The sequence below is a fragment of the Budorcas taxicolor genome, chromosome 3 (genome assembly GCF_023091745.1).
Source record: "Budorcas taxicolor isolate Tak-1 chromosome 3, Takin1.1, whole genome shotgun sequence".
Taxonomy (NCBI): domain Eukaryota; kingdom Metazoa; phylum Chordata; class Mammalia; order Artiodactyla; family Bovidae; genus Budorcas; species Budorcas taxicolor.
Genome location: NC_068912.1, coordinates 102255886 through 102273978, shown reverse-complemented (window position 1 = coordinate 102273978; position 18093 = coordinate 102255886). Strand labels below are relative to the sequence as shown.

General features: G+C 56.6%; 2 protein-coding genes across 2 annotated transcripts in view; one reads left to right on the top strand and one right to left on the bottom strand.

Annotated features, from left to right (window-relative positions):
- Positions 1-40: 40 nt before the first annotated feature.
- Positions 41-3401, top strand: CCDC24 (coiled-coil domain containing 24). The gene is made up of 8 exons (XM_052637994.1): positions 41-226; positions 454-629; positions 769-885; positions 1576-1653; positions 2249-2303; positions 2796-2865; positions 3002-3080; positions 3164-3401. The coding sequence occupies exons 1-8, from the start codon at positions 41-43 to the stop codon at positions 3399-3401; spliced, it is 999 nt and encodes a 332-aa protein (XP_052493954.1).
- Positions 3402-4804: 1403 nt separating this feature from the next.
- The window catches only part of SLC6A9 (solute carrier family 6 member 9), a 30264-nt gene continuing 16975 nt past the window's right edge, over positions 4805-18093 (bottom strand). The window contains exons 3-14 of the mRNA XM_052637274.1: positions 17534-17690; positions 16825-16956; positions 16148-16418; positions 9619-9751; positions 9291-9425; positions 9106-9209; positions 8460-8697; positions 8236-8370; positions 8024-8123; positions 7835-7935; positions 5124-5294; positions 4805-4999 (exon numbers count right to left, since the gene is read on the bottom strand). Of these exons, the coding sequence (XP_052493234.1) occupies positions 4805-4999; positions 5124-5294; positions 7835-7935; positions 8024-8123; positions 8236-8370; positions 8460-8697; positions 9106-9209; positions 9291-9425; positions 9619-9751; positions 16148-16418; positions 16825-16956; positions 17534-17690 (1872 nt within the window). The remainder of the gene's footprint in view (positions 5000-5123; positions 5295-7834; positions 7936-8023; positions 8124-8235; positions 8371-8459; positions 8698-9105; positions 9210-9290; positions 9426-9618; positions 9752-16147; positions 16419-16824; positions 16957-17533; positions 17691-18093) is intronic.

Below are 18093 nucleotides of genomic sequence, written 5' to 3'. Positions count from 1 at the left end.
GGGCGACTAGCGGTATCCCAGTAACCCAGCGCTCGGACCCATGGTCCCGCAGGTCCAAGCGTGCGGCCCCGCGTCTCGGGGGCGGCGGCGCGGGCGGGCCATGCCTGGGGACACCCTGTCGCTGTGGGAACTGGTGGAAGAGCACGTTCCGCTCCCGGAGCGGCCCGAAGTGAAGAGGATTCTAGGGGAGACGACGGTGGATCTGAGCCTGGAACTTCGGGCAGAGGTGGGGCGTAAGAAGGTGGGCCCCACGGCAGACCTGTCGCACGACTTGGATGATTTGCTCACCTTCTACGGGTCCCTAACCCTGCCCAGTAACTCTCGAGCTCTTGTCGGAACTCAGTGTCCGTCCAGCCCTCTCCAATTTAACTGCCCTGCCCCTCATTCCCCCAGGTCCCCTGCCTCCCTTCACTTCCCTCCGCAGTCGCCGAGGTGCCCCAGCTCTCCTTGCAGGTGGTGACGTTACGATCATTGCTCCAAGAGGCTCGATCTATCCAAGCCCCAGGATCGCGCCCCACCTCTGACCTCTCCTCCCTTCTGGCACCACCGCCGCTCGTAAGAGATCTTGTGCGCCAGGAACTGCGGCAGCTGCTCCAAGGTCTCCGCCGGAAGGCCATCTGTGAGGGCAGGTTGGAGCTCCAGACCTGGGGCTGGGGCCTGTCTCCAGAACTCCGATGGGCTAGCCTGGCAACTGACAAGGGGCCAGGGTTGCCTTTCCTGTGGTTCTCTGGAAGGAGCCCCTGAATTGCCTTTACGCATCTTGTGCAGGGACCAGACCCAGGCTTGGGTCCAGTATAGCCCTAGGGTCCTGCGCTTTGCTTTGGAGGAGCCCAGGCATGATTTGCCAGAAAAGGAGATGTTCCAGATGAGAGCTGGTGAACCCAGGTATAGTAATAGGAGAGGAGGGATCTGTTCTTGCTGGGCAAAGGACCCCCGCCAGCTGGTAGGTCCCACCGGCAGGCATGGAGGAGCTCCTGGTCTGAGACTGACACTTCTACAGCCACCTGTGGTAGGAGTCAGTCCATGAGGGCTGCAGAGGCTCAGGAGACACGTGCCAACCCTGGGAGCTTGGTTCGATCTGGGTTTTAGAATACTAGGAACAGACTTCCAGACAGATACAAAGAGAAGCGCCTTGCAGGAAGAGGGTGCACTACACGCAGATACGAGTGGAAGGAAAGACTTCATCCAGTGGCCAGTTGTCCCTCAGCCTGGGACAACCAGGCTGCGAGGACTGGGGTAGAGAGGACTGGGGACTGAATGAGACAAATGAGCAGCAGCATGTTCATCAGTGAATGGTAGCAACTTTGTCTCACACATCCTTATGAAGGGGGTGATGTCTCCATTTTGCAGATGAGGATACTCAAGCTCAGAAAGGTTGATTGACTTTCCCAGGCTCATACACAGTAAAGGGTGGCAGAACCCATGTGCAATCCCAGGCTCCAGATCTCCTCCTTTTAGCACCATCTTGTATTGCCTTTGTGAAAAAGCACAAAATTGTCTAGGAGAAATGGCATTTGTGTCCTGAAGTCCTGGGGTGAAGCAGCATGGGAGAGTGAGGTTGACTTCATCTGCCAGCAGCTGTCACCAGGACCTCAGTGTCATCAAGGACCAGCTGAACATGTCCCACATCGACCAGGTTGCTGGACACCTGCGGTGAGGCCCCCACGTGTGTGCAGTGGGGCTGGAGACAGGGAGGATGGGACTGCGGATGGACCCTGATGTATTGGGACTACTGGGAGTAGAAGGGAGGGAACAAACCTGGCTGGGAGACCCAGGAGAGTGGGGCTGAGAGGTGGAAAGGGCAGGATGCTGATGAGGTTGCTGCCAGGAAATCAGTCAAGTACAGATGCCTACATGGGCCTTGGCCTGAGGACTTTTATCCTGGGAGGTGGGAGAGAGATGATACATAGCAGAGTTTTTTAAAGAAGGGGCGGGGCTGTGATGCGGGAGAGAATGGAGGCAGGAGAACCTGCAAGTCTAGTCCTGTGATGTAGAAGAGAGAATGTTGCTCCTCAGGGTGGGCACTGGCAAGCAGGCGAGGAGAGAGGACACGCCCTGCCCAGGAAGAGGCTGGTGGGGCTGCAAGGCTGTGCTGGAACAGCATGAGGGCAGCAGAGGCAGAGGTGGGCTGCGATAGGAGGGCCTAGAGGAGGCTCCTGGGGAGGCCGGGGGTGGGGACCACGTGCAGGACTCTGCTGAGACCCGGGTCTGCAACGCTGCTTCCGGTGCTGCACTGTCCGTGTCCCAGGGCCCTCCTGGAGGAAGAGTGCCGTGCGCTGGAGAGGGAGATTCCCATCCTGCAGGTGAGCTGCAGCCCTGGACCGCCCCGCCCCCAGCCCTTCTGCTGAGCGTAGACACCACCGTCTCTCACCCAGGGCATGAGATCCACACACATGGGTCTGTGTGTGTCTGTGCCTGCAGAGGTTGTGTGAACCATGGGTCTGTTTGTCCTGTGTGCACACTTCTTATGTGTGTGATCCCTAAGTACGTGAACCCATATTCCAGTTGAGTCCCTAAGTCCAAGGTCAGCACTTTTAGATCAACTGCTGGGTCTGCCCAAGTCTTTTGTCTCCTTCTCTTCCCCAAGTCTGGATTCAGGCCTGCCACCCCCTTGCCAAGCTCAGCTTTTCAGGGAGAGGCTGGTGTTCCTCTCAGGAGTGCCCCCATGTGGTTGGGATGAAGACTGCATGGGCTGGTTCCTGTGCCCCACCATGGGGATCCTGGCCTGGGCACCCTGCCCAGACCTGCCCCAGCCCTGCCGTAAAGGCCAGGCACTGAGCCAGCTCTCCCTGCAGCGCTGCCTGGAAGACGAATATACAGGGGCCCCTCGGTCTTCTGAGGCAAGCCTAGAGCCCACCCTGGCAGGTGAGGACCTTAGCAGGCCCCAGAGCACCCAGCGCTCTGTGCCACCCCCACCCCCCATCTCCCCCGCCCAGCCCCCCTCTTGTAACACACTCTCGAAGACTGGGCGCTGTGTCTCAGGTAGAAACTTCTCTTCCAGAGCTAAAGGAACAGAAGGCAGCCATGCAACAGGAGCTGCAGTCACCCCTGAGGCCTTCCTGTGTCTTCCCCAGCCACAGGTAACCCAGAGCAGACCGACAGCTGGATGGGGCAGGCTGAGAGGCAGGCCACGGCCCCCTCACAGCTACTCCCTCCCATTCAGGCCACAGCCCTTTGGGTCCTCCAGCCAGGGCCCTGGACCCCTGTCTTGCCTCCACGGGGCTGCTGGAGTTTGGGCCAGCCCTCTCCAGTGCTGCCTGCCTGCTCCTCCTCTGGAGCACTGCCCCAAACCTCGCGGCCTGGCCTCCACCTGCCGCTGGGGAAGGAAGATTCAGTGCAGCCCCGGGAAAAGGCCAGCTTCTACTCCGGTGTCCAGTGCAGCGCCCCAGGCCCCAACCTGAAGGGCTGCTCAGGAAGGAGGCTTCAGCTTCGGTTGGCACTTGCCCTGTCTGCTACTGCCCCCTTTCAGCTGCCAGGGCCCAGCCCAATTCAGATCTAGTCTAGGATGAGCCCTCCCCAGGATTCCACTGCTGTCTGTCTGTCTGGCCCTCTCTCTACCTTCTCGCCAGGTCCTAGGTGTCCAGTCCTGACTGTCACAGCCTCTGGCATTTCTCCTCCCAGGTACCCCCTCCCCCCAAAGGCCTGGCAGAAGGTCTTGTCCCAGCCCTGACTCATGTCCCCCTGGAGGACACAGACAAAGCACAGCAGCAGCTCAGAGACAGGAATAGAAATTTCATTAAAATCTATGGACTTTAAAATCCTAGTGGTGCGCGGATGGTTGGGGGTGGGAGGCGCACCATTATTGCTACGGAGGATTAGAGGCGGCCCTTCCGGGGCTGTCACTGCACAGAGGGGCATGGAGGACGGACACACGGACACTGCAGGGCTTGGGGGAAGGAGTTCTGGCTCCAGAGAGGGGTTGGGGCACACGGGCTGGGGCGATTTGGCACGTGAACAAAGGTAGCCCAGTTTGGGAAGACTGGGCTTTAGCCTGGTGGTGGTAGGAAAGGGGGTGTCCTGTAGGGTCCCCTTCCCCGGGGCTCTGGGCTCAAACCTCCTGCTGAGCATCACCCCACCCCTACCCCCCAGAAACGAGTTCTTTGGGCAGGCTGTTGGGTCATGGGCCCCTGCTGGGCTGGCCCTGACAGCCAGTGCTGGAAGGAAGTGCAGAGACCTCAGAGCCGCCGAGTGAGGTGCAGGTGGGCCTGGAAGACAGATTGGGCCCGAGGCCAAGGGCGAGGGGGTGGCAACCACAGATAATACAATTTTTACAAAAATAATCACACAGACAAAAGGGCCGAGCCACACAGCCTGACCCGTAACACTGCACAGCCCCCCGGCTCCTCACCCTGCCTCCAGGTAGGAGGATCCGAATTAGCCTGGGTGGAGGCTGGGGTCCACCCCAAGGGCAGGAACACTGGTCAGGAGCCGAAGGCTCAGGACAAGGGACAGGTAGGAGACCCACCCAGAACCTCAGCTCAGGGCAAAGTGTGGGGGCATCAGAGGCCACGTGAAGCCCAGCAGGCCTCTGGGGACCTGGCCTGAGACCCCTCCAAAGTGCTATTGGGCCCCCCAGCAACCCCCCATCACCCACACCCCCCAGCTGCCATCTTGGCATCCAAAGGACCTGTAAACACTAGGGACACGAGCACGAATGACCGCGCTAGCAGTGGTGGCCAAGGTGACAGGCGCCACCCCCGGCCAGGGCATGGTCGGGGCAGGCAGTGATACCTCTCCACTGTCTCCCCAGTCTCTGTGTTGGGAGCACAGGGTGGGGGTGGGGCACTCCCCCCAGCAGCTGTGCTCATATCCGGGAGTCCTGCAGACGGCTGGAGCCATTACTGCCCACCATGGGAATCTGGGCCTTGTCCGGGTGCAGCGGCTGGACCTCAAGCCCGTCTTCAGGGGAGGGTGCAATGGTGGGGGCGTAGCGCCCTGTTCGGTGCTCCAGGAGGGCGGGACCCCAGTCTCTGCTTGGCTTTGTTGCATTTTTCAAACGCTGCGGGAGAGGTAGGCATGGGGGACGGACGGGTGGGCAGAGTGCATCAGAAGGGAGCCCTGGAGCGCCATCCATCCATCCACCCCCTTCTGATTCACCTGGCTGCCCCTGCCCCACCCCTCACCTGGAGGAGGGTGTCCCCATCTGTTCTGCAGAACTGGAACAGGGCATAGAGTGGAATGCAAATGACAGAGGACAGGGCCATGAGGAAGCCAATGGCCACGGCCCAGCTTGGATACTGGTATTGGTTGTAGGTGATTGGCTGGTACTGGATCACCGAGAAGATGAGAATGAACTGCAAAGAGTCGGGGTTGGGAGTGGGCGTGAGTCCTGCCCAGCCCCACCCCGGCCTTAGGCCTCCTATCAGCGCTGCTCCCCTCCCTCTCCAGTTTCCCAGACTAGAAAGAGGCATCTCAGGAAGGGCAGAGTTGACATCAACGTTTGGGTAGTGGAAGAAGCTGATGGCACCAGGGGTCCAGGGTATGATGCGCAGGCGGGCACTGTGGAAGGGGAGGGGTCTGGCTTCTGGATAACCCTGAAGCAGCAAGAAACTGTTCAGCTGCCATGGCCCTTGGAAGTCAGTTCTACTGAAAGACTTGCAGTGGCCCCCCACTGCCTGCTGAAGTAAGGCCGAATCTGTGGCCTTTAAGGCTTCAATGGCATTTTCCATCTACTGAGCATTTATTGAATGTTTGCTCCAGACCTGGGAGCTCCTGGGATTGCATCAGCTCTAGGTCTTCAGGGCCCAGCACAGCGCCTGGCACAATCTTATGTGCTGATCTGAACTGAGTAATGCAGGGAGGTGGGAGCAATGGGGGAAAGGAAAGGGAGGAGTCCTGCCAGTCTATGGCTGCAGAGACAGCAATGGACAGCCAGGGGAGGCTCTGAAGCCTAGAAACAGTGTCAGGTTGGGGGTGCTCTCAGGAACCACTGTGGAGAGAGCCGAGGGACACCAGAGATAAAGCCTAGGGTTGTAGCAACAAAAATACTACAGGAAGCAGAAAGATGGGCAGGTGGCTCATGGGCCACCTGGAGGGCCTGGGGCAGTGGGTGCTGCTTGCCAGGAGGCCTCAGCATACACCTCCCAAGCCTTCAGCTGCATCTTGGAGCTCAGGCCCCTCCAGCCTTTTTAGTGACTAAATTCTAGAAGTCAAGACCTGTATCCACCCAGGGAACGCTGCACTTAGAGGAGCTTAGAAGGATGGAGTTTGTAAAAAAATTTAAGCTGATAGAAGGATGGAGTTTGTAAAAAACATTTTTTTAAAGATCTTTTCAGCATTATGAAGAAGTAAAGCCTCCAAAGAAAACTAACAGCCCAGAAGCACGCTTCCACAGAGCCTGGCATCCTCACCCGAAGGTGATTCCAGCCTGGCTTTCTGAGCACAGAGAGGATGCTGCGGGCTTTGCCTCAGTTTCCTGGAGACACTGGACCTAGGTTGCCTCCTGCCTCCTGCCCTGCCTGGGCAGTGCCCTGGGTCTCCCCACAGGGCAGCAGCTTCCTGGGAGCCCTGGAGGATGAGCTCTCCCAGGGCAGGTCCTGGGCCAAAGCCACAGCCCCCGAGGGCACAGCGCTTGGCCGTGGCGTCTGCCCTCTCCCGCCTCCCACCACTTACAGGACACTTCCGCTCCTCCTGTTTCAAAGCTGGGCCAGTGGCCAGAGCTGGTGCCTGTGCCAGGCTCGGGAAGATCCCACACCCCATGTGATGGAGGCCTCAGCCCTCAGGGGCCTTTTTTTTTTTTTTCCAGAAACATGAGCCAAAGTGGAAATCTGGTGCTGACCTCTCTGCGGCACAGAGGAGCTGGCACAATGGGGGGCACGACTCCAGACACTGCCCTGACCATCAGGCTGACCCCTCTGTCACTCAGAGACGGCCCTACCTCTTTTCTGTGGAGGGACCATTATACTAGCAAATCCCTCCCCCCAGCCCCCGACTTCTCACCCTGATCATAAAGGAACGAAATCAGAAGGTTTGTAGTCCACAGACCACTCCTCCTCCTAAACTTGTTTCTAGTGCAGCATGGGCCCAGCACACAGGCTCCAGATCGGACCACCTGCTTTGCATGAGGACTCTGACTTTTAGAAGCTGAATAACCTTGGGTCAACTACTTAACATATCAGGGCCTCAGTTTCCTCATCTGTAAAGTGGGGATAATAATGAAACCATGGAGAGTTGTATCACGAGACTTAGTATATTGTTCCTGGTCATGGGGGGCTTTCCCTCCACCACTTCCACTCCCTTCTGGGGGGTCTGTCTTACAGGTGTTGAATACTGGTGGAAACCCAGAACTCCCTCTCCCAAGCCAGCCCATTCCAGGGTGGCTTAGTGGAGTGTCCCAGATCCTGAGCTGATACCTGACTTGCACAGCCTGCTTCTGGAACATGCATTCACACCACATATCCTGAGCACTCCAAGCACCTCAGCTATAAGGGACTAGAGACACAAGCTCAGCGAGGCTGTCAGAGGCCCAATGCCAATGTCAGTCATGGTTCCTGAGACTCCTCTGGGGGGATGCCAGGTGGAAATACCAGGGAGAGAGGGCCAGCTCTCAGCTGCTGCCAGCCTATTTTCCCCTTCTGAAGCTGGGCACTGTCTTCTGTCAAATACAGGGCCCTGTGCTCCCTTCCTAACCCAAGGCCAGGGCTTGGGTCGTTCTGAGTCTCCACACCTGTCTGCCTCTATACAGCTTTGCTCAGACTTCCAGTGACCAGAGCTGTGGGTACGGAGCCCCAGGGGGAAGCTCTGGCCTGAAGAGCTCGTGCTCCGCCTTGGCTGGTTCCCAAGAGAAAGACGCTCGCCACGGGGGCAGCAGGGGAGGGACCAGCGAGGGACTTACAAAGATGATAGCTGGTGAGACGAAGCGCCAGCAGATCTGGAAGAAGAGGGGCGGTGGGAACCCCAGCATCATCCGGATGTCCTGGAAGTAGTTCTGGTGCCCTGGAGAGAGGGAGGTCAGCAGCCCACAGGACAGCGTGAGCAGGCAAAGGGCTGGGACACGGGAGGCCATGGGAGCTTGGGCACTTACCGTAAATGTACATGATGGACACACACATGATACAGGAGATGATGACCAAGGAGAAGCTGGCGGCGTAGTTGTCCATCAGCAGCAGCCAGTAGATGCCTGCCTACGGGCCAGTGGGCAGCTGAGTCAGGGGTGCCTGAGGCTACGGGCCCCTTCTCTCCCGTCTTCCCCTCATACCCTGGCAACTCCCACCCAGCCTTTCCCTTGGTTCTTACTTGGCTGGTAAGAGGGATGCCCAGAAGGAAGCCAGCCACAGCCACGCCCAAGGTCACGTAAGTCTTTTTCTGCAGGATCCACTCGTTCCCTACCTCATCCACGATGGCTGTGACCAGCGTCTCTAGAAGGCAAAACTGCAGGACATGGCCATCAGAGCAGGGGCCTACCCTTGGCCCCGCCTCCTCCCGCCCCCAGCCACAGGCCCGAGTCCCGCACCTCCTACCTGAGTGCCCAGCCCCAGCAAGATGAGCATGAAGAAGAAGAGCAGGGACCAGAGTGGGGCGATGGGCAGCAGTGTGAGGGCCTCTGGGTATGCCACGAAGGCCAGGCCCGGGCCGTGGTCTGCCACGCGGGACACGTCCACACCCAGGTGATTGGCCATGAAGCCCAGGATGGAGAAGATGACGAAGCCGGCATAGACACTGGTGGCACAGTTAGTGATGCTGATGATGACACTGTCTCTAATGGGGAGGGAAGCACGTGGTCAGGACACGCAGCTTAGTTCCTCCTACCCAATGTGGGCCAAGCTGGAAGACTTGGAGACGGGGAAAGTTCTAGGAACAAAAGCACCCCTACTCTCATCTCTGGTCTGTTCTGGGCCTCCTTAAGTGGGCTTGAGGCTCTGAGTCCTTACAGACCTCTGGGGCATCACTGTCGTCAGCCCTTCTCTCTTCTGCCTAAGTGTTCTCTGTTCTGCAATGACTGGACCCAGACATGGCACTGCCAGGATCTCCAGGCTGTGAGCGGAAGGGAGGGTCCTGACGGGCCAGGAGGCTGCACTGGATCTGGTGGGTCTGGGGGAAGCAGGGTCAGGCTGCAGAGAGGGCAGGAACAGGGGGCAGCCCCAGCGCTGGCAGGGAGACTCTCACCGGTAACAGTTGTTGTGGAACTTGTTGTAGGAAGCCATGGTGACAAGGCCGCCCCACGCGCAGCCCAGCGAGTAGAAGATCTGGGAGGCGGCGTCCCCCCAGACCTGCAGGAGGAGCTGCGCTCAGAGGCTGGCGCCTCTCTGCCCCTCCCTGTCCCTCCAGGTCACCTTCCACCCACAGCCCACCTTGGCCTCCAGGATCTTGTCCCACTGTGGGGTCAGGTAGTACATGATGCCCGTGAAGGCTCCTTCCAGGGTCACGCCACGGATGAACAGGATGGTCAGCACCACGTAGGGGAATGTGGCCGTAAAGTATACCACCTGGGGGTGAGAGGGGCCCCACTGGACTCCTGTGGGCTCTTCCCACCCCCCTCAGCCACCACAGGTCCTCTGGTCCCTCTTTCCATCCTCATGCTTTCATCACTCCCCCACCCACCCGTCCACACACAAAACCCAGGCAGGGGAGGCAGGATATTTCTGGGTGGGCACAGATCCTGGAAGGAGGGGGACTTACTTTTCCTGAAGACTTGACCCCTCGGATGAGGCACAGGAAGACGACCACCCAGGAGACACCGAGGCAGCCGAGGAGGGGCAACCGCACCTCCCCGAAGTTTCCGATGTCATCCGACAGCTTCAGCACATACAGCCTGGAAGGGGGTACTCTGTCACTGAGGGCCAGCCCTGCCATCCAGCAACACATTCCCAAGGCCCAGGGCCCAGCCTGGCAGCTCCCTCCTTTCTCAGAGTCCCAGCGGCTGGCTTGTCTGAGATGGGAGCCTTGGCAAGGCCCCAGCCGCAGCCTGCTCAGCCCTCTCTGCCTGCTGCCTCTCCCAGGATCCTCAAGGGTACCTGCAGGCCACACCCCAGGCCTGGGCTAGCTTCCTCAGTCCCTGGGGTGTGGAGGTCTTCCTGTCCCTGCTCAGACCTGGCCCAGGTCTTTCCTTTAGGAAGGCGCTCTCCTCCAGACTGGACACCCCCTATCTGGTGTCACCTCCTCCAGCGAGCCTTCTGTGACCTTTTCACCCACACTAGTCCTCCAACTCTGATGAACAGAGGGAGGCAGTGGAGTACTGAGTAAAGATGGAGGCTTCCCAGGTGGCACTACTTGTAAAGGACCCGGCTGTCAATGCAGGAGACTTAAGAGAGATGGGTTTGATCTCTGGGTTGGGAAGATCCCCTAGATGAGGAAATGGCAACTCGTTCCAGTATTCTTGTCTGGAGAATCCCATGGACAGAGGAGCATGCAGGGCTATAGTCCATGGAGTCACAAAGAGTTGGACATGATTAAAGCGACTTAGCATACACACTGGAGCATGCAGGCCTAGACTTGAACCTGAATTCCTCTCCTGAGTGTGCATGACTCTCTCTGGAGCCCTATGCCATGCCAGCTGTGTTTCTTCCACTGACTGGACATTGATGTGCCAAGCCCTTGCTAGATGCTGGGCATATTGACCTAAATCAGGTATTGTGGGTACCGCCAGCAGTGTCTTAACCCCATGGAGAGGAGCACACTGGAAGTATTCCTGGAAAAAGGGCGGCTTGAGCCACAGTTTCAAGGATGGGGAGAAAGTGGGTGAAGAGAAATGAAAGCACACGCCAGGCAGAGGGCATGGGTCAGGGTCAGGGCATGACCCAGCAGGACAGGGTCAGGAACCGCCTGGGCATGTCAGTAGCTCAGGAAGGCTGGAGGAGAAGGGGAGGGGAACAGAGAAGGATGAAGACAGGAAGGAACAAGATCAAGAGAAGTTGTGAAGTCAGGGTAGAAAAGTTTGGATTTTATTCTGAGAGCAATGAGAAGCTTCTGGAGGGTTTTTAGGTCTCTCAGGGCCTCTCCTTGGCTCAAAACCTTGTAGCAGCTCCCATCTCTGGCCATGGAAAAAGCAGTCCATACAGTGGCTACAAAGCCCTCCATGACCCACTATCTCCTAACTGCCATCTCTCAAATCTCCTCTCCTCCTGCTCCCTCCCCTCTTACTCACTGCACTTGGTTCCTTGTTGTTCCTTAAATGTGCCAGGCCCACTTCACCTCAGGGCCTTTAGACGTACTCTTCCCTGTCTGGCATGTTTTTTTTCCCTAGACCTCCACATGTCCACATGGGTGTGAGATTTCTGCAGGCACACAGGGCCCCATGCTTAGAAGGGCCTTGTGCTTGCTTTAATGTCCTGCCATTGTCATCTTGAAATTCTGAACACATTTGCACAAGAGGCCCTATCTTTTCATTTTGCTCTGGGCCCCACAAATTATTCAGCTGGGCTTGTCAACGTGGCTCCCTCCCTCCTTGCTTCCTTCAAATCTTTACTTGGGTGTCCTCTTTGCAAAGGGGCCTATTCTGAATACCCGGACTAAAACTGCGACCCCTGCCCCAGCCTGGCACCCCTTACCCCATTCCTGGCTGTATTTTCCTCCAGAGTATGTCTCCTATCGTACTGCACATTTTACTGTTCAGTTTGTTATCTGCCCTCTATGAAGGCAAGGGTTTTTGTTTTGTTCACCCTCGTATCCTTCCAGTGGTTCGCAAAGTGCCTGGCACAGAGCCATGCCCAGTAAGCACTTGCTGAATGGATGAATGAATTAACATCATGGAAAATGGACTGGGAAGTATAAAAGGGAGTATCTGGAGGGGGACTGGCTTGGCTGCTGGAGTTGTCCAGGCTAGAACTGATGAGCAAGAGACAAATTATTGAGCCTCAGTCTCCTCATCTTTAAAATGGGCATCATAACATCAACCTAGGATAATCTGTAGATAAATTTAGAAAAATACAGGCTCCTTTCATTCCCCTCTTTCAATGAGGACTTCTCAGCATAGCTCACAGGCTGTCCTCTAATCTTAGCTATTTTTACTTTTTTTTTTCCAACTCAGTTCTCAAACCTCATGACAACATGTTTAATACTTTGTGATGGGTGGTCACCCTGGTCCCTCATGGGACAATGTTGCCAGGTCTTGGATTTGTTTGTTTGGTCAGCCCACTGGACTGTCAGACTTGCAAGCACCTTGTTAGGCCTCCTCTGCCTTAAATCCTCGCCTAGGCTGCCCTTCACATTGTGACCTGCAGAGGGCGCTGTCCAACACATCCCACTCCTGTCAAACTCCTGCCTCTGTGTTGGTTCACTCAACAGGCATCAGGATGAGAAACTTTCCAGGCTCTCAGTCCATGGGGGAACCAAAGACAAAGGGATGAATAAGACCCACGCCCTGCTCCCAGGAGAGGCTCCAGGACCTTTGCGGCTGTGCTTTCCAATCTTTTTCCCTTTGGGACATGCAGAAAAAAATAGTTTGGGCCTATGGGACAAATAGGTCACTCAAAGCTGAAGGCTGAAGGCAGCAGGGTTGGAGATTCTGGGCTGCCCAAGCCCGATTGGACTGGCACACTATTTGGGGCACATCGTGTTGGGAGGCTTTGCCTTCCAGGATAGCCACCGGGTCTTACTACTACAGCCGAGAGGTGATTTACTTTAAGCACCAGTATTCAAAGTAAACAACCCATTCCTTGCTCAAAGGACTCTCTAAAAACTTTATCTAGTTACATATGTTGAACTGGTAGTGCTTTGTAGTATTTTTTTATTGCAAGAGTTCAGCATGCAATACAAGGGCTTAAAGAGTTTGGAAGGCTAGACTTCTGAACTCTAACTTTCTTTTTATCGCACCATATTTAATGTTTTGTTTTGGGTTTGGACCATGTGCTTTTGAGACCAAACAACTAACTGAAAAACTTTTGGAACCCCCCATATTTACAAGTTGGCTTTCACATAACATCTCTGGACTTATTCTGCATTATTTTTTAATTTCCCCAACCAGATGGTAAACGCCTTGAGAACAGGACACTCTCATCTATTTCACTGCATCTCCAGCAGTGGCTATCACTGTGTTTACTGAGTACCTGTCACTTTCTTAGTGATTTCTGCTACATCTTTATAATAACAAGAATGATGTTGTAACCACTCCCACTTAATGGATGAACAGTTGAGACTAAATGAGGTTTGGTGGCCTCAGAAGGCCAAGCTGGTATGTAGCACAGCCAGGATTTGAGTGAGATCTGTGTGGCTCTAGAGCTGGCATGAAGACACCGGGAGAGGGGTGCTGGGATCCAAGTCCCATTGGGTGCCAGGTGTCTGCTGGGGAGATGAAGGCATGGTCCTGAGCAGGCATCAGATCAGCTCTCAGAGGACTGTAAAGAGGTATAAAATGCTGTAAAGAGGTGGTGAGGGCAGGGAAGACTGGAAGCCAAAGGGTGGGCAAAAGGCAGACGTGCGCTCATAAACCTGCCCTGGAAGCTCTTCTCCCTTTAGAGGAGTCCATCTTTCTCTTGTTTTGTTCAGTAGTAGAATGGGAATATTTTATAAAACTGGCACAAACTAGTAGGGTTGCCGTGGGGCTCAAATCAGATTGTGCAGCTCTCCAAAGGGTTGCTGGAAACTGTGGACCCAGAATGCCTGCAGAGAATCATCGGCCTGATTCACATTAGGCACCAGGCACAGCAGGGCATGTATATCCTGACAGCACTGAGGCCTAGTTCCTTAACATCTGGGAATCAGTCTCTGAATCTGAAAATGGGGGTGATATCATATAATATGCCTAACACATAGTTCCCCGGTGGCTCAGGGGTAAAGAACTCACCTGGCAGTGCAGGAGACGGGTTTGATTTCTGGGTTGGGAAGATCCCCTGGAGAAGGAAATGGCAACCCACCCTAGTACTCTTGCCTAGAGAATCCAGTGGACAGACGAGCCTGGAGAGCTACAGCCCATGGGGTTGCAAAAGAGTCGGACATGACTGAGCGACTAAACAGCAACAATAAGCACATAGCAGGTGCTGAGAAATGGGGGTGCTTGCTCACCTCATCTTGCTGAAGCCAGCTTGGGCAGCCCTCTCAAAGGTCACTTCCCTAGGCTCTCCAGGAGGGGGCAGCAGGGAGCCATCCTGAAGGGAAGGAGTCCTGCCTGGAACTGGGGCTCCTTAGGGAGGCCTGGCTCCAGCCCCCGCCAAGGAGTGGAGTTCAGCAGGCCATCCTGTGGACCTCCTGACCCATGGCTAGTTTTCTTGGAGGGAAATTCCCCTCTAATTGCACTGGATAAACTCTCCTGAGCTTTGCCAAGCAGTAGCCCCACCCTGGAAGACAGCCCCTGGGGTGAGAATTTCTGGAGCATCTCTTGGCTTCGTGCTTCTGGAAGCTTCCAGAAGGCTCTCCCTCATCTAGATCAAGTTGCCCAGTCCACACCATGCCTCAAATGTAGCAGAATACCTGAGTGGGAGGAGCCTCCTACTCCCCGCTCTGTCCCGGCTCTGAGTGCAGTTCTCGGTATCTACTTGGTGCTCAGGAAATGACCCGTCCAGTAACTGAATGACCAAATATGCCCAGAGGCAATTTTGCCCAAACCTCACTGGGAGGCAACGGCTCTATGGTCTCCACCATGAGTCTTGAGGACAGTGACCACATCTTAACCGTCTTTGAACATCTATAGCACAGGGCCTTCCCAAGAGGCTCAGTGGTAGAGAATCTGCTTGCCAAAGCAGGAGGTGCAGGAAACACTGGCTTAATCCCTGGGTCAGGGAGATCCCCTGGAGTAGGAAATGGCAACCCATGCCAGTATTCTTGCCTGGAAAATTCCATGGACAGAGGCACCTGGCAGGCTACAGTCCATGGGGTTGCCAAGAGTCAGACATGACTGAGCACGTATGCAGCAGCCGCAGCCCAGGGACACTGGGCCCTGAGCTCTGAGTGCTGGCCCTCGGCTTAGAGGAGGTGGACCTGCTAGGACTTCGAGTGTCACTGGGACCTCAGCTGCCCAGCCCTGACTCTCCATCACAGCATGGAGAAGGCCTCGAACCCTCTGATTGGCAGGGGAAGCCCTGTGCCTTTTGATGTCCTGGCCTCTTCTGTCCCAATACTCTGTCCTACCTGCTCCCAACCCCAGCTCCAGTCTGCCACCTCCTGGCTGCGGCTCATCTGCCCATGTCTCCCAATCCTTCTATAGCTCCTTTTCTCCCTCCTCTGGGAAGTCTTGGTTTTTTTATGGTTTGGTTTTTGAGCGTGTCATGCTTGGCCTGTGGGATCTTAGTTCCCCGAGGAGGGACTGAACCTGTGCCCCCTGCAGTGGCGGCACAGGAAGCTCGGAGTCTTAGACACTGGACCTCGAGGGAAGTCCATGGGACGCCTCCTTGATCACCTGCTCTTGCCCTCACCATACCCCTGCATATACCTGCACTGAGGCCCCTGCCCCTAATAGCACTAACGACCCAGCTCCCTTCTGGACTGTGACCTCCTCATGGCACAGTCTCAGGGCTGTTCATACCCCATGGACACACAGAGCCCGGCAGAGTGGACGCCATAAATCTTTGTGGAATGAATGAATGAGGCCTGCCCACCAGCCCACAAAGCCCTCTTCCCATAAGCTCCCCAGCAGGACGTGGGGAATTTCCTCCAGGATGTCCTGCTGGGCCCTCACACCCACCCAGCTGGGACAAGATGTTCCAAACACCCCCAGCAACAGCTTCCCTTCAAGCCAGCCCCGGGACTCCATTCTCTGTCACTACAGAGCTCAGGGGTGCCAGTCTGCCCTTCCCAAACACAGCTTGATAAGGACAGCTCTGGGCTCAGGAAACTTCCACAGCTCTTCTTTGGTTCTGCAGGGTTAGGTCTATGCTTCATTCTTTTAAGTCCTCCAAGAAGGCACGTACTCCCTGTAGGCTACCACATGGCTGGTGAGTTCCCCACACACCTGTTACCCTTCATCACAACAGGTTTCCCTCAGGTTCATCTGGGACTAAGGCCTGTGCTCGTGCTCTTCTGCTCGCCAGGAAGCCACGCCTTCTTTTCCCCGACTCTCCTCGGCTGACCTGCCTGACTGCTGCCACTGTGTGAGGACTCTCACAAACTCACAAAGCCTGTGCGTCAGCCTCTCCTGGAGAGGCTGCCCACACCCCTGCCATGCTCCATTCCGGGCACCCTCCCTAGACTGCAGACCACTGCCCGACAGCGAAGAGGGAGGGCTGAAGGCAGGCCCCATGGGTAACCCCTAGAAGCCCAGGTCCCACGGGGGCCTCACCTCCAGTACTCCTCGCTGGGGCTTGTCCTCTTGAGGGTCTGGTTGAGTGCCTGAGAGACGTTGCCAGGCAGGGCAGGAGGCTGCGAGCCGTTGGTGATGTTGGGGTTATCCAGCACGCTCATGCAGTCGGGCGTGTTCCAAGGGTTATTACAGTAGGTCCAGGGCAACACAGGCGTCATGGATGAGAAGAAGTAGTAGAAGGCAATGCAGATGACCACGTTGTAGTAGATGCCGATGTATGTGGACACCACCATCATGCCGTAGCCCACACCTGGGGGAGGGGAGGGGCAGGAGCAGCCTCACACACCTAGCTGAAGGACGCGAAGCTAATTCTGAAGGGCCTAAGGGGCAGGCTTTCGTAGAGGGCCACAGAAGGGGCTGGTCAGGCCTTGGCAGGAGTGAGCTGGGGGCTGGGGGTGGGGGGCGGCGAAGGGCTTTTGTGTATGCACGGGGTAGGAGGAGAGGGTGGAGGCCAAGTAAACAATGGATCCCAGCATGTGTCCCTGGCCTTGGCTGGTGATGTGGGCCTCCGGTCAACACCCAGGTTCCATAACGGCTGGCAGTGTTTATACAGATGGGTGAGTCAGCATGGCCCCCAGAGGCCCGTGCGTGCGTGTGTGTGTGCGTGTGTGTGTGTGTGTGTGTGTGTGTGTGTGTATACCACATCCGGGCCTCACCTTTGAACATGGGGCTGATCCTCCAGACCCCCAGGCAGCCCTGACTTGCAAACTGGCCGAAGGAGAGTTCCATGAAGAAGAGTGGGATCCCGCAGAAGATGAGCATGATGAAGTAGGGGAACATGAAGGCTCCTGGTGGGCAGGGAGAGGGCTGGCTCAGGGCCGGCTTTGGGGGATCCCACCCTCTTCCTGCTCAGAACCCGACAGCAGAACCTTTGCAATTGGCTGGGCTTCCAGGAGGGTGTGCCATGCCCTGGACTGGAGCCTCAGTCTGAGGCACACTGCTCGTGGCCTGTTTTTTAACTTGACAGGGGTTCCCAGGAAGTCTACTCTAAGCGGAACCCAGGTCTCAGAGCTGCCATGTTTGGGTGGGAATTGATGACTTAAGCAAGCAATTTCACACACGTTAACTGATGGGGTCCTCAAATATCCCCGAATCATTTGGTGGGGCGGGGCTGTTGAAATGCAGGGGGTATAAAACTGAGACTTGGGAGGCTGGGTTGCTTTCCTCTCTACCTTTTCTCTCCTCGAGGGATCAGGCTGCTGAGGTCAGGGGGTAAAGGGTACCTAAGCCAGGGGCTGGGGCAAAGGAGATTAGAGCCAGAGGCCAGCCTGTCTAGAGTGGGGTCTGTGCCGGAAGGGGGTGGCTGGGCCCTGGTGGCTGGGCTCTATCCATGTGGGTGGTCCCTGCCCTGTGCCCACTGGGTACCTCCCCCGTTGCGATAGCAGAGGTATGGGAAGCGCCAGACATTGCCCAGGCCCACGGCATAGCCCACGCTCGTCAGTACAAACTCGATCTGGTTGCCCCAGTTGCCCCGTTTGAGGTTCTGGTCCTTCTTGGTGGCCTCGCTGGGCACAGCACCATTCTGTGGGGACAGGAGAAAAGCTATCATCAGCAAGGCATTGGCATGAGGTGCCTGACCCTTCAGGCCTCCCCCAGTAGGGACACCGTGGACCCTCCAGGCCCCCACCCCCACGCTGGGCTTCCCTTCTGTTGGCATGAGCTGCAGGCAGGCCTGGCAGAGGAGCACAGAGGGAAGAGTGGCTGCCAGAGGGTGCCAAGTGGGGCCTCCCTCACCAGCCCCCAGCACCCTGTGCCGGGGGCACCAGCCCACCTGAGGAGCTGCTGCCAGCATCTGAAAGGTGGGACACTGAGAGGGAGCTCAAGTTGAGAGCCCCCCAGCCCCAGCCCCTCCAAAGCCTCCCCTCTCCCCTCTGGGTGAGGATCTGGGAGCAGCTGAGCCTCATACCAAGCAGCCAAGCTGGGCT